Consider the following 15,763-nt stretch of genomic DNA (forward strand, 5'->3'; position numbering starts at 1 on the left):
CTGTTGAATTTAAGTCTTAAGACTTTATTTCATGTCTTTATAATAAATACATAGCTTAAAGATTTTTCTTTCTTTGTTTTCTTCCCATAGACAGAAGTCACGTCTCCTACAGACAGTGAGGACCGGACTCCAGGGCGTCTTCAGGCTGTGTGGCCACCACCCAAACCCAAGGATGAAGAAGAGAAGGTGGGGCTCAAGTACACCGAAGCAGGTAAGAACAACAAGCTTGTAGGCTTAGGCTACGTCCACACTAATGTGTTTTCATTTGAAAATGCATCTGTTTTGGCCTCCCATCCACCATCAGTTTTCGCTGATGGAAAACGCAGCGTTTTGAAAACGCTCTCGAAAACGCATACATTTGAAAACGGTGCTTTCACGTCGCAGTGTGGACAGCGAAAACGGAGACTTTCTAAAACGATGACGCATTTCAGTCATAAGATGCAGTCATGTGACCAATTAAACCTAGATAGCGGAGGGCATTATACAGCACTTGTTTTGTTTGCTCTCAATTTTGACAGTCTGTACATGCTCCAGATAGCTTTTCTTCAAATTCTTTAATTCTCACTCGCTTTTGCAACTTTGTACTTTTGTGTTTCTCGCAGCAACAACTCCACCTCATTGTTGGTCCATTTAAAAAAAAAAAAAAAAAAAGTTTTCCTCAACATTTTGCCGCGATATTTCAAAGAGACAGAAAGTAAATAAGCAGCAGACAGAAATGAGGCAGGTTGAATCTTCTTGCATTTCACGCATGCGCAGTACTGGAACGTGAGCGTTTTTGGCTGTTATAATGTGGACGCGCAACTCTGTGAAAATGACTGAAAACGATAGTGTGGACGCGGAGCGTTTTTGTCTGAAAACGCTGTTTTCAAATCTATCCGGGCTAGTGTGGACGTCGCCACAGGCGGTGCTGCCTGTATTTACACTTAAAACCAGGAATGCTGACTAAGAGTCACACCAGCTAAGCTTACACCAACAGGCCTTGCGCTGATTAGCCTTGTAAATGAAAGCTACTAGTCATACAATCTGTGTGGGTCAATGTTCAACTTTAAAACCCAGAAACAAAGACAGCACCCCTATCATCTAACCCTCGAATGCTCACGCTTTACGTGTCTGAGATAAAAGCATTAGTGTCGGTGTGTAAGACCTTTAATTCCATCTAAGAGCACTATGAGGCTGCGTCTGCACCTTAATGATGCCATTTTTTTGTTGTTATTGCACCACAGAGCACCATGTGTGGCTCAAAGTGGAGAAGGGGAAAATGAGGATTGTCCTGGCAACTTGCCATGTTTAGCCTGATGTGTTCTTTAAAAGGTGCAATGCCACACACATAAGTTAAAGGCGCACAAAGGTGATTAAATTACAGCCTAGCATTAAATCGCAGCAGCAGTGCAACAGATGTTGGGTGTTCTCTGTGGTGTAGCTTCATCCCAGAGAAAGACTAGCTAAAATGGATTATTCCAGTGCAGTGATCTGGGTCCCGTGTTCCAGCTTTGCTCTTGTCAAATACAGTAGTGTGCGTGGAATTTAAGAAGCAGAGCAAAGTCCAGGCTATAAGCCATATAGACCGTATAAACCGTGCATGCAATCATATCTTTAAAGTATTTGTTAATTGACAGACTCTGGAAATGAAGTCTTTATGTCGCTGATGAGAGCCACATATCAATCTTTTTCTTCCTTGCAATAAAATTGGCACATAATGTGTACTACAAGTGCTTTGTAGTGCACATAATGTGTACTACAAGTGCTTTGTGGGACTTTTTCCATTAATGCTGCTTAATGCATCTTGGAAGTAGGTGAAGTTACAGACCTGTACTCCTTAAATTAGCGTCATAAAACTCCATAAATGGCATGTAGTGTTTAGGGTTGGCGTTTGTTGTTTGTTAGTCACTACAACTAACTGTTCACAAATTGGACAGAAATTAGTTTAAACTAAGACTTGACTCGTCAGCAGAAGCGTTCAACAGAACAGTTATAGCTGTAGTTAATAAACAAATGCAGCACTGTGTGTGTGTGTGTGTGTCTGTAACAGTGAGATCAAGTAGCGTTGAAAGTTAACATTAATGTTGTATTTGGATTCTGTTGTAATCTGAAAATAAACATGTGGCCATATATATGTCAGTGAGAAGAGATCAGTTGAAAGAATTGATTTATTGACGGACATAGTTGGAGTGATATATTCTTTGGCGATTAGACTCTGGAGATGCGTAACGAACCGACAATGGTAGGAAGCAGGAGAGGACATCTCAGATCAGGGATGTCAGCCCACTTTAATCTTAAGTGGACCAGAGCAGTGAAACAACCTTTTTCTGTCACTGTACAGAAGTTCAGCTACACCTTTAATCCCACAGATGTCTTGATATAAAAAAAGAAGCACAGTTTCAACTGTTTTCTTTTCCGTCTTTTTATTTATATGTTAGTTAATTATGTTGGTGTGGTATAAATGGCCATGAGGGAGGTCTTAATCAGCAGAAAAAGCTGTAAAAATTCAGAAAATATGGATAAAAGTGCAAAGTTTTGTCCTCCTTTGTTTTTCAAAGCAGTCCACAAGGCCGGATTAGACTGTTTGTCAGGACAAACTGGCCCTTAGGTTTTAAAGCCCTGCTAGGATGCAGGTGATAGCAGAGAAGAAGCAGGTGGAGACCCAGGATTCAAAACTGGGCAGCATTAGATGGGAAAATATAGATGGGAAGGAGGCGAATTGCACAAATGAATGTCTGAAAAGGCAGCGTCACAGATGAGTTCTTAGATTTAAGGCACGTGGAACAGAGACTGATTAGCTCGTTGAAGGCAGGAAAATTGATCCAGCCAGAGAGATGACAGAACCAAGTGTAACAGTGTGGGAAAGTGGAAGTGATGTAAAGAATAAACTAGCGGCACAAGTGCCCCAGAATGCAGGCGGTTGGATGAGTGAATACCAGTCTCCCTTAATGAACTTGCACATAAGCTACATTATTCTAACATTATGAATCTCAAGCAAGTTTTGTTTGTTGTTTTTGTTTTTCATTCTGTCAGTGAAACCAGATCAGCATATTTTATCTAAATGTTTTCTATTGGTGTGTCTTTAGCCGGCAGCATGGTATGAAACTGGTTGGTTGAGTTGTTTAGTGAAAGCGATCCGCCCTTCTCTAGTATTTTTATCATGTTTAAAGGCTGCTGTACACGTTGTTGAGCTGGCTCTGTTTCACAGATGAAGTTGATGTTGAAATATTCATATGTTGAATCAATTCATAATTCAACACCCTTTTATAAAAATAATTGGAAAACAGTGAGCAGTGATTACTGAGTCTTGTAAAAGTAAAGTATTAAAGACATCACCAATTTGGTGATGTTGACATGACACACAGCTTAACTTCTGGACATCTATGGTTTGATTTCTTTGCCTGTGTGCATTGGACGGGTTGTTACCGACATCTATTGAAAATTTCATGTCAAGAGCACTTTTAGTGGCCTAATTGGTGACGCGTTCATTACTTATTTTCCCCACTGTATATGCAGAATATGCTTTGTTAATGTGCCTTTGTTCTGCATTCTTCCAGAGCACCAGGCTGCCCTCTTGCAGCTGAAGAGAGAGTGCAAGGAAGAGCTGGAAAAGATGCATGTAAGTTTTCTCATGACTGCAGTAAACCAGACACAGGGAAAAATGAGCAAAAAAGGTCAAGGGACAAAAAAGAACTAAACTAATACTGATGCAGGCAACAGAGACAGTGTGGTCTTACATCTGAGTCATGACAGGCATGTTATAGCACACAGTTAGGGAATTACATTTCAGTGTGATTCGAGCTTTAGCTGTACATTTGTGCAAGATATATAAATGAATCACAAGTTCAGCTGTAGGAATTTGGGTTCTCATAGCAGATGGTGGTTATGACCACAAGATGGCACTAAGTAAGCATGAAATACTCAGCTGGGGTAGCTTCAGTATGCAAACTAAAAGGCTGGAACCTTTGAGCTATTCAGGTTAAAGTGACGAACTAACGTCAAGCCTGTCAAACTTTGATGGACAAACGTATGTGCATGAGGAAAAGCGCTATGATATATGAAATGTAATTGGAATTTTACAATCCTGACATTATGCAGAGAACAGAGATCTTAGATGGTGGGAAAAATGAAGCAATTATAAATGAACAAACCAATTTAAAAGCACTTGCTATAATATAAGTCTTGAAGCAAACTTGGATTACTTAATGTGTACTATTACAACTTCCAGCTGTTCAGTCCTTTCACACACACAAGCACACACAGATGGCTCCCATCAAATGTCCCTTAAAATTTTTAGTTTATCATTTTTCAAAAACGGTGATTTGGAAGAATTTGAAATATGTTTTATCTGCCTATTTAAACAAATTTGCTCTTAGAAAAATGAAAGAGACAGACTAAAGTTCTGGCTGTGTTATAGAATTTGTGCCACTGATGATAATTTGCTCTCTGGGCCACTCCCACGAAAAAGTCTGACCTCAGAATCTTTTTTTTTTTTTTTTTTTTTTTCTCCTGAATTTCTGGTGAAAGCCATTAATTTTGTTGTAATCTTTCAAATCCACTGCTGACACAGAGAAACATGTACCGTCGTCGAACCACAACAAAGGCTGGGCTAATTCTATTTCTAAACTGACATGAGTTAATAAGGAACATGTGTAAGATTTATTGCAAAACAGTTTATCTTTAAAATCAGTGCTTTGCTTTGTTTGGTTCTCCTTGTTTGAAATGTCAAATAAAAATTGGACTTTGGGGATTTTACTGTAAGAATTGGATACTAACCTGAGGGAAACATTTAATTGGAATAAAGCTAAAAACAAAGATGAAGAGATATAATACCCTCTTTAAATAAAGAAACGTGTACTTGGAAGAATAAGTAGGCACTCTAGTCCAAATTCATCTCAGGGAAAACGCCGTCTACCGCCTGATACAGTTCTGTTGGATGGTGGGAAATGACTAAAGTTGCTGATACTCTGGATTTGTTCTCATGGCAATTTTTTTCTTACAGTCAGAGTTTCAGTTTAAGATGTTCCAGCTGCGTGGTGAGCACGCGGTCTCCATATCACACCTGGAGGGAGTCATTGCCAGTTTGGAAGGAGACAAGCCGTACAACGCAGGACGGGAACGCCGTGAGGTCCGCGATGTTGCTGTGTTCACCGGAGATGACCCCATAACCAAGACCTGCCGCACTGTGGGTATCCAGACGGACCGGGAGACGTTCATTAAGAGCCCCGAGGGTGATGGAGGCGGGCTCGCTCAATGCCCCAGTCAGAACCTACCGAAAAAACTCAACTTGGACTCGATCGGACTGAATCTAAAGGCTGAAATGGACCAAGGGCCTTCTGCACCACCACCACCACCACCACCTCCTCCTCCTCCTCTACCAGGTTTCTCAGGGCCACCAGTACCCCCTCCTCCTCCTCCTTTGCCGGGCAACACTGGAGCCCCGCTGCCACCCCCTCCACCACCACCTCCTCCCCCTGGGGGTGGCCCACCACCCCCACCTCCTCCACCACCTCCCCCTCCCGGCTTACCTGGCAGTGGCCCACCTCCTCCTCCCCCTCCTCCAGGAATGGGCCCCCCGCCTCCTCCACCTATGGGGGGATTCGGTCTCGGCCAGAAAGCAGACATGGCCCCACGGAAACCTGCCGTCGAGCCTGCGTGTCCCATGAAGCCTCTGTACTGGACCCGGATCCAGATACAGGACAACAAGTACGTATAAGACAGGATCCACTCCACTGGGGCTCCACTGGACTTCAGTTTACAGCTTAGGGTTTTTTTTATAGATCTGCAAACTCTTAACAAGTGAAAGTGAAGCAAAAAAAATGCCAAACTAGGTTTGATGTCATTGAAAATCTGTGGTGCACTTACAGGGTTTGTCCACCACACCACACTACAGAATTTACTGCCTCTTAAAATGTCCCACACTGTGTGTCATGGTCCCCAAAAAATCTATAACCATAGATTTAGCCATTATATTGTAAATTGTGGGGGGGGGGTTGTTTTTTATGTTAAACTTTAAGCTAATACTTCAAAATCAAACTTCAGTAGGATGATTTTAAAGATGCAAATGCTTTTGCTGTTTCCTTTGTTACTGATGTAAACATGCTACTGTTAAGGACTGCATGGGTTAGATACACAAATATCCTGCAGTCAAAGGAGTGGCCCTGTCATCCCAGTGCAAATGAAGCTGTAGGCATTATTGGCTCTGGGCTAATGGGGTCTCAGTCTAAGGCTTGAATGCTCCTATTCAAAGAGATTTCAGCGATATGGTTGCTGCACCGCACTCCCTCATCTAAAGGCCCTATTGAGATGCTCTGTAATAGTAAGTGGATTATCCAGACCATTTACTGTGGCTGTGGTTGTTGCCTTTGAGTGCCAGCCTTTCAGCTTTATGGCCTTGTATTTCCATGGCTGGATTAGTGGGGAGAAACTGAGCTGCGGTTCGTGTTTTCTCGCCGGTTGTGGCCAGCGCTCGAGGACTAAGTGTCTGCACTGCAGTAGTTTCGTGTCAGCTATAAATTTAACTATAAAGGGCCAAGTTAAGGGGCATTAAATGGGTCAGATGTTTAACTGTAGCTGGATCAGCTGTGTGATCTGTGTTAATGGTGTGAAGGTCTGAGTTATGAGGTTGGGGGGGGTGCAGTGTGAGGTTTGATTCTGAATGTAACCTGAGATGTGGAGTACAGTGGGCAGCGTGTACGACGGGTGGGGGATTTAAAGGTGGATCTGAATTCACTTATAGCCGTAGTCCAATTACAAAGTTGTCTTGTGGGTTTTTTTTCTTTTTGCTAGGAGGGGGAGTTGGGTCTGAGTTTCTTTAGTAAGCTACATTCCTGCATCAGAGCCATGAGATGTTTGTTGGACTCGAGGTAGGAGAGAACAAAATCCAAGGATTTGTTTGTTTGTTTTTAAGGCGGTATCATTATAAAGGCTCTTGGATGCCCTAGATAAATATGCTCACCTCTGCAAATGCATGCTTTGGAGACACAGCTGAACTTGCTTGACCCTAATCTAGTCACTGTTGAAAGGCAGTTGATTGCTCTGGTATTTAAGCCACGATAAGCCTCCAAGCACTTGCACCCAGTGCGGTTACATCCAGGCTCTCCTAAGGTGGCCTGCCGGCTGTAATATCGTTCAATGGCGACCTGCAAGAAGAACTGTGACGTGTGAGGAGATAATAGAATACATTTCGGGTGGGAGGAGCCTGCTGATTGTGGCGTTAATGTCATTTTGATGACCAGACGTGATGGGGGTGGGGTGGGGGGCAAGCAGAGTCAGACAGGTTGAGTTGAATTAAACAGAGAAGTAGATGTGTTTTTAACAGCAAGCTGCTGAACGCCCTCTTGACTCTTAGACACCTCTCGTTCTCGCTTTGCGCCTCCGTTTGTTTCTCTTTCCACGTTACTCGGCAACTTCTGCAACACAGCATTGCTTTTGTCCTTTGCCTGGAAATGGTGGTTTATTACAGAGACAGGCTTGTCTTGAAATTTTTATTTCTATCACCCGGGTTATAAACGGCGCTCTTAAGTCAAGATTGCGACCGTGGCTGCCAGGTTTTTGTCCAAACAGCAAAATGGACAACATCAAATGAGCTTCCAAACATGGAAAACACTCAATTTTGTTTGATTCAAGTAGCCTCCATGTTGCTAGCTGTTCTATGAGCCGCCTTGACTGTGATCGAATGTTTTACACCCTATAACCTCAGTTTTTCATGGTCTGTTTATATTTTAAAAATTTATGATCTGTTTTTTTTTTTTTGTTTTGTTTTTTGTTTTTTGTAGCAACAACACTTTATGGTGTTCTCTGGAGGAGCCAAACATCGTCAACGCCAAAGAGTTTGAGGACCTTTTTTCCAAGGCCACGCTGCAACCGAAGAAGAAGCCGCTGTCGGACACGTATGAGAAGAAAGCCAAAACTAAGAAGGTAGCATCATTTGGCTCCACTCACTCCCCGGCTTGGGTTGTATTGACTTTGGGCGCTGTGTTGAAAGCTTAATTCATCACTTTATTCTTTTGCACATGGTCATCTTGCACGTTTTGCCAGCTGAGGGCAGGCTTTTTCTTCAATTTTTTTCATCTAGCTTTGTTTAATAGAGGCTTTCTGTCTGCCGTCATCTTCACTCGTAAATCCAAGGAAGAAATAACAAAAGGTGAAACAAAAGGAGGAAAAAAAAATTGATTGCGAGCCTCATCAAGCCCTCCTCCAGATTGTTGTCTGTAGTTGCCAGGTCCTACACTGGGCCAACACTGGCTATCAAGTTCACTCCCTTATGTGTGTGTTGGTGTGTGCTTTTCCTCTCCCCCCTATGATCGAGTTCTGCAGTGTGGTGTAACCAGGGCTTCAGGATTATGCCTTTTCCCTTTTGTGCAAGGTTAATTTTTCAAATCAAGAACAAAAAATCAACACAGATGTGCTTTCTGCCCAATTGATCCGCTATTCCCTCTACCCCACCAAAGACTCCTCGATGCCGTCGTGTTAAATCCTGCAACTCTGCACCTCTCTCTCTCGCAGCCAGAGCTGCGTCAGCGTCCCGGCCGCCTCGCGGTCCCTGCCAAGGCGTCCGAGCAGTTAAAAATCAGCCGCTGCCCCAGACTTTAACCTCTAAATCCATACGCGTCCCCTTTTCTGATCAATTTGTTAAGGCTCCACTCGGCTCCAGAGGGCCAGAACGTGTATATGTGTGTGTCCATCCCAAGATCTCCCGATTCAGTCGGGTCACTCAGACTGTCCAACATTTGATCCAACACAGACAGCCACATCCAGACACAGATCTCGCCAACTGTCTCCTGTCTGGGCTTACATCATTCTAAAGGAGGTTTGACCCCCATTAATAACAACGTGTTGAAGCAAATTCATAACAGTCAAAAAAATCCCATGTCCAACATAACACTTGTCCCCTCCCCCCGGTATTTGAAAGAAGGACCTTTGTGCTACACCGGCTGGGTTTGTTATCTGTGTTTAGACTTTTTGTTCTCAGTACTGTGGTTTTATTTTATTTTATTTTATGCAGTTATTTCTGGGGTTAAAGAGGAAAGGGGGAATTGTTTCCGGCTGCCTTGACGTTCAGCTCACTGGAAAGGTCATCGGAATAATAGAAACCTGTTTACTTAATAATTTTCTATCCCTGAAAGTTTATACTCTGAGTGACTGGAGGGGAAATAATTTGCGAGGGAGATCTTGGAAACCATCATCTGCTGGTTATTATTTACATGAAGTTCAGCTGGTTAAAGTACAGGAAAGAAAGGATAGTGAGCCACATCTTTTTGGGAAGCTGGGGAGTAAGGAAAAAAAGTATAACAGAAGATTAGCTGCTTCTGAGCGGAAGGAGGAAAGAAAATGGATAAGGATATCTTAGATGGTACAAAAGAGAACGCTATAGGCCCCCCAGCAACTGCAGAGTATAAAAGTACACGTTGTTTACTTGTTGTCTGACAGAGTCCTGCAGTACTGAAACAGAGGCAGGCTCACAAACTCCAGGATATTTGGATGACATTGTAACATTAGTCATGTTATATTAAGTGATACATGTGATTCACAGGCAAGTATTTTTGGCTCATGAGTTGCATCTGCTTAGACTTCTATGAGAGGATGTCACACTGTTTAAATTCCTTCGGGGTGCAAAAGAATAGGGCTTCCACAATTTTCATTGCGTCATCTTTCCACGTAGTTTTGTGAGCGCACCGTCATAGTCCTGGTTGCAAGCGGTTTTATTTTATCAGTTAGTCTGAAGCTTAATAAATGTGATTTTTAGATGGCAGGAAGTGGCTAAATAATCTATGCAAATGTTAGAGACTATAGTGATGCGTTTGAATCACAGAACAGAAATAAAGTATTTGACTAACTTGCTAAGAAAAGTAGAATTCATATGAGAAGCTAAGCTACTACTTGACCTGCTGTGCAAAAGTCTTGAGCCATTATTCAGTTATCGGAAAAAATGGGAATTGGGTGCAGCAATTATTGAACTGTGCAAACATGCATGGAAATACAATTTCTAAGGCAAAAACAGTTTATACTTTAAAGTCAATATTTTTGGTGTGACCACCTTTATTCTTTAACAGAGCCTGAACTCTTTCAGCTTTCTTATCATTTCTGTAAGTAGTCTTCAGGAGTAGTTCTCCAGGCTTCCTGAAGGACATTCAGGGCTCTTCTTTGGATGTTGGCTGCCTTTTGTTCCGTTCTGTCAACATGATCCTACCCTGCTTCAGTAACGTTGAGATCCACAGGCTAAAATTCAGCCTCAAATCCTGACAGAGCCTCAACCGTGTTTTACAGATGGCTTTAGATACTCACTGTTGTAACGCTGTTACTGTATCGACAGTGATTTGAACCAGAATTTTCAAATATGGATTCATCACTCCATGAAATCTGTTGTCAGTGCTTTTGAGTAAAGCGCTTCTTTTGTCCTCCACTTGTCCAATTTCTTTTCTTTTCTTCACAATTCACACCAATCGGAATCACTGTTGGTGCATAAATACTATTTCATGGCTCTCAAACTGTATTTTCATTGGCATTTTTTTAAAAATTCCCTAAAGTACAAGCAAAAAGTGCCTGAAGATTCAATTTAAAGTTCTTTCTTTGCCAAATTGTCTGTTATGTGCAGACACAACACTGTTTTTTTTATGCTTGAAGGATTCATAAGTCAGTGTTGAGTGGCTTCACAGCCACAGCTAAGAAACGTTTTGAAAGGCCTTGAAGAAGCCAGGATGAAATATTCCTCAAGGCTTCTTTCAAAAATACAACAGTGTCTGGCTCCTTAGACGTAAAATATAAAGAGTTTTTCACTCTACTGTATTTCCCATAACTGACCTGTTCTTTCTTCATCTACTTGTTTCAACTTGTAATAGTTGTTTCTTAATAAAATAAGTAAAATAAACAGACTTCTGTAGAAGAGATCAAGAAACTTCATGCGCAGTGGGACATGCTTCCTTTTTTTGATTGTCTGTCTTCCTGTAAGCTTCTGGCAGCGCTGCACCTTCACCTCCCTCTAAGTTGTAGGAGGTTTGTTAATAAATCTGTCTTGTTCTGTAGTTTTCGCAAAAATCATTCTCCCCATGTGGTTCTTTAAACACACTCGGAAGCTTTATAAATGTCTGCCCAGAACAGAGATTTAAGCACGACTGTTGAAAAGACTCTTTTATTCTGGAGGTTCTGATTGGACAGGGATGTAGGTGATAGCTTCTCAGTTTGGCATGACGTCTTCCTCTGCGCAATACCAGCTGACACACATGTGGGCTACCTGCCTCCCATCTGTCAGCACACTCATTTTCAGTCTAACGTTGCCAGCGAATCTGGTTACGTATCTGTATTAAGGAGTCTTTGTTTGTCTCTATTTGTGTGTTTCTGTGTATGTTTTTATTTGCGCGTCTGCGTGTGCCCGCTTGCTTGAACACACCTGTGTGGTGACGGCACGTCCCCCGCAAGTCATTATGCACTTGCTCAGAAAGTGTTGCCAGAACATGCTAACACCACAGCCCCCGGGGCTGTGGACGGCGAGAGGAGATGAGTGGGTGGGAAAGGAATGTGTGTGTACATTATGCATATGAGCCACTTCCCCGTTTTCCAGCAACTGCACACGCCAAAAGTTGAAACTCGGGGGGATGCAGGCGATGCCTACATGAGTGAGTTAATCTTTATCATGTGTGCCATAGAAAAATCAAAGCTCTTGTTTACTCTGGAGCTCGTCTCTCTGCGCCAATTAGCATATCAAAGCTGAGGAGACGACGTAGAGGGGAGCTCTCTCACCGGGGAAGACGGGACCAGGGGTATAATTGCACGCATGTGGCTTCACCCCGATGGCTGGTGGAGGCGATAAAGTATGGGCACCTATGTGAGCGGGGGAGCAGGCGATGGGCACGTCGGTGCATTTTTGAGGATCGAGGAGGGGAGAGATGATGATGATGATGATGATGAGGGAATAATTCCGGTTAAATATGCCGGCGTGTGCGTGTACAAATATGCACATTAGTAAACACAAAAACTGAGGTCTCTTTTATGCACATAAATCAGAGCTCTATCAAGTTTATACATGGCAAGTCTCCTTTAACAAACAGCAGCTTTACGGGTTTATGGGAATAACTTATGAGCAATCATACTACGTTTATTAAAGACATATTTGAAGTCGTGGCTATGACGTGGGAGAGTGGGCGTAAGATTAACACTTCTGGGCGAGACTGGGGTTGCTGAGTGTATCGCAATTGGTTATTGATGGAAAGTCTCGAACCAGTTGTTATTGTAACATTTGCCTGGGTGATTTCAGACAGATAGTCAGAGAGACATCACTGCGGAGCAGGCCGCTCGCTCAGACGTGGCTGTGTAAACTATCCGTTCGGCTCTGATTCTGCATCACCCAGGCCGCATCGCCTAACACCGGCCACCTGCTTCAGCTCAAGGCTCTGACATCCCAGTGTCTCCTTCCATGATTTTGTTTATTTTCTTAGGGGGGGAAAAAGCGAGCAGTCTTTCTTCCTCTTTCTCTTGACTCGTCTCCGTTACTCGAGCGTCCTCAGCCGTGTCGGGTCAGTTCTCTTGTTCTCCACCGGAGGGAGCCATTAGCTATTGGTGTCTACCTGTCTCAGCATCAGCATCTCCCGGCTCTCTCCACTTACCCCGAGCTGTTTGCGTGTCTCAAGGCAAGCATTCAGCATCACTTGTCTTTTCTCATTAACTTAACTGTTTAGGCTAATTGGCGACTTCTGCAAAGGTTCCTGCGCCGCTTTTAGTGCTGCCCATCCAGAGCGGTTAATTAGAGGTGTTGGGAAAGCCTGGTAGTCAGCCATCTCATAGTCCCCAGTGTAGGAGATCCCTAGTGATCCAGGTAATAGAGCTGGAAGCAGCATGGCACCCACTAACGCCCTGTAATGCAATACCAACTTCTAAGGCTTCTGCTCTCCAGCTCCCACTGGACAGCCCAGTAGCCGACAACACCATAATACCTAATGAAGAAGCCTGACACATTAACTTTTAGAGCGGGGCTTTACCTTGCCAAAACTTTCTCTGGTTTTACGGCTAATTCAGTCATAAGTAATTGTGACCATGTGTAGGCACAAATAAAAATCCTGTGAATTTATAGTTTGTTATAAAAGCACTGCTTCTCTTTGCCGTGCTCTTCAAGACTGTCCTTTTATGGTGCCACTTTTTGCCTTTGTACTTTCACTGCGACTTGATATTTTTGATTATATCTCGCACGTGTTTTCTGGTAAACTTTGGAGGAGGTGCTTTTCCTAACGTTCCCTTTCTCATTAATGTAACTTGACAAAGAGGGTCCCGGCTGTGTGTGTGTGTGCGCGCCACATTTCCCGGTAGTTTGCGTCACGATGATGGGTTATCACAATTAGTGCTGATTAGTTCGGTCATTTGGGTCAATCCCGGGTGATTCGCCGACTGCTCGGACTAACTGGGGCTCCGGGCGCTCTGTCTCGCTGGTCGTCCGTCATCTGCCACGGAGGGGAACTGGTGAATTTAACCCACCCTCTCGCTGCTCGGATGAACTTTTTATTCACTGTCTGTTCCTCAGGTTATTTGATGTCACATTTTGAATAATGAGGGACGATTTGCGTAAAGAGTAAATGTCCTGTTAACCTAAAAAATTGCATTTTTCTATAACTCATATTTGAATCCCCCCACCCCATCCCCAACTCTCTCGATACTTTATAATGTAAATTATTTTGTGGTTTGTTTGGTTTTTTCTTTTTCTCTAGATTATCAAGCTGCTGGACGGGAAGCGTTCCCAGGCAGTTGGCATCCTGATATCAAGCCTGCATCTGGAGATGAAGGACATTCAGCAAGGTGAAAAAATCTTTTCCAGCGTCATCTAGAAGCTTGCAAACACTACATTATTTTCCTGCCTTTCACAGAACAAACTCATATTCAGATTCGGCTGCGATAAACTAAATTTACTCTCTTCTTCACCATTAAAGTGAGCAGGACTCCTGAGGAGATGCAGATGGAGTTATTTTTAGAGATGAGATGGTGAACTCTGCAGCAGAGGATAATTTCCAGTGTCTTGACAGCTACTAATTTGTAACTCCAGACACTTTTTTTTTCTGGATTAATTTGTGTTTCAAGTGGAAAGTGGATGATTTTTCCAGTTACCACTGTGGGAAAGAAAATGCCTCAATTTGTCAAAATGTGAGACGGCAACGTCGGGATGAAAGCAGCCTTTCGCTTTTTCTGACGGGCCTCCTGTGCTGGTTAAAGTCAAATTGCCATCTCCTTCATTTTAAGAGCTGAATAGATTGATTGCATTCTTGACTGTTCTGTGGAAAATGCACGCATACATGTGCGTGTCTAAAGTCCCTGCGTGGGTGAGTAAACGCATAGTATGTGTGTTGGGGACATCATAGGTGGGCCAGGAATTAGTCCGGCCCTGGGACTGTGGCGGAGAATGGCTGCCGCCTGCTTGTCTGAGCATGCGGCCAGCAGATCTGTTTATTGTAGCCAGTGACGGTTTCCACAAGCCTAATGGGACTGACACCCCACTAATGACCTAAGCATGTACAAAACCACGTTCCACAGTTAGCAGACACTGCGCTACCACATAAAACCAACTCAAAACACAAGCCAGAAAAGCGGATACACCAGGACAACCATCCTGTTTCGATTTCTTTTTTCTCCCCCCTTTCAGTTCAGTTTCTCTTCTGTTCCAGTGTCAGTTTGGTAAAAAAAGGCCGGCTCACACCCAGCGTGAGGCTGCTTCCTTGTGCTTTAATGGGAGGTGTATGCGAAATGGACAATTTGAATTTGACAATGAAGGACAGCACCTTAATAAGCACTTCTGAGGGCTCTAGTCCCTTGCTTCGCCTGCTTGCCTCCCCTTTGTTGCCAAATTAAAAGGACATGGTACATGTAATGTAATTACAGCTACTAGGGAGGGAGAGAGTGGGAAGCAGGGAACTAGAGAAGGCAGCACTCGGGTTAAGAGCAAAGGGGGGGGTCAAATGCACCCGTGGAAGTGACTGGGCGACCTCAAGGGCCACCATGGTTCAAGGGCAAAGGGAGGCTCTCCCCCCCACACACACACACACACACACACACACACACACACACACACACACACACACACACACACACACACACACACACACGAGTGAAAAGTGGAAGGAGAGGGTGTGAAGCCGTTGGCAGGCACGCTTTGATCTGTCGGTGTGGAGAGATATCCGGCTCCCCTCGGATCAGAGTGCTCCTGTGCACACTGAAGCAGGCCCCCCTTTGGTGGGTGATTGACGGCTGCGTGGCTGAGGGACTGAATAATCCACTCTAATAAGATGTAGGAAATGGACCTCCAGCGTTTTCTCTGATCCAGACGTCGGGACCACATTGACAGCTTCTCTGCAACACAACAGCTGGGAACCAGAACGCAAATTGTTACCTTGTTAGGTGGAAGTAGTCGTTGGCCAAAATTGTTAACATTACCTGTGCAAGTTTAATACACGAGACATTCAACTGATTAAAAAAAAAAAGAAAGAAATCTGTTCTAAAGACATTTTTGCAGACCTTTTTTTGTTTGTTTGTTTTTTAATGTGTTTTGATAATCAGAAGTGCCTTTTTGTTCCATTGGTTTCAGTATAATTAAGACAAGGACATAGCACCAGATTCTCCTGCACTGAGCAGCTCACACCAAAATAATCAGGATGAATAAGCAGCCCTGTAGTCCAGCAGAAACACATGTAAACTAGATTTTATGATGTTCAGTTTTCTTCTTTTGGGTCAAATTAGTGTCATAAGTTTTGTAAATTTCAGCAGGTTTAGCTGATGCGGTATGTTGTGTAGTTTATGATGGCAAATGTTT

General features: G+C 43.4%; 1 protein-coding gene across 3 annotated transcripts in view; it reads left to right on the forward strand.

Moving 5' to 3' along the window:
* Positions 1-15,763, forward strand: part of LOC146366236 (formin) — a 50,512-nt gene that overhangs the window by 13,214 nt on the left and 21,535 nt on the right. For all 3 annotated transcript variants that reach the window (XM_084914297.1, XM_084914298.1, XM_084914299.1), the window contains 5 exons: positions 91-211; positions 3,537-3,598; positions 4,982-5,685; positions 7,758-7,899; positions 13,674-13,761. In XM_084914297.1, coding sequence (XP_084770423.1) covers positions 91-211; positions 3,537-3,598; positions 4,982-5,685; positions 7,758-7,899; positions 13,674-13,761 — 1,117 coding nt within the window. The remainder of the gene's footprint in view (positions 1-90; positions 212-3,536; positions 3,599-4,981; positions 5,686-7,757; positions 7,900-13,673; positions 13,762-15,763) is intronic.

This window comes from Perissodus microlepis, chromosome 19, assembly GCF_051167445.1.
Source record: "Perissodus microlepis isolate ML-2025 ecotype Zambia chromosome 19, ASM5116744v1, whole genome shotgun sequence".
Lineage (NCBI taxonomy): Eukaryota > Metazoa > Chordata > Actinopteri > Cichliformes > Cichlidae > Perissodus > Perissodus microlepis.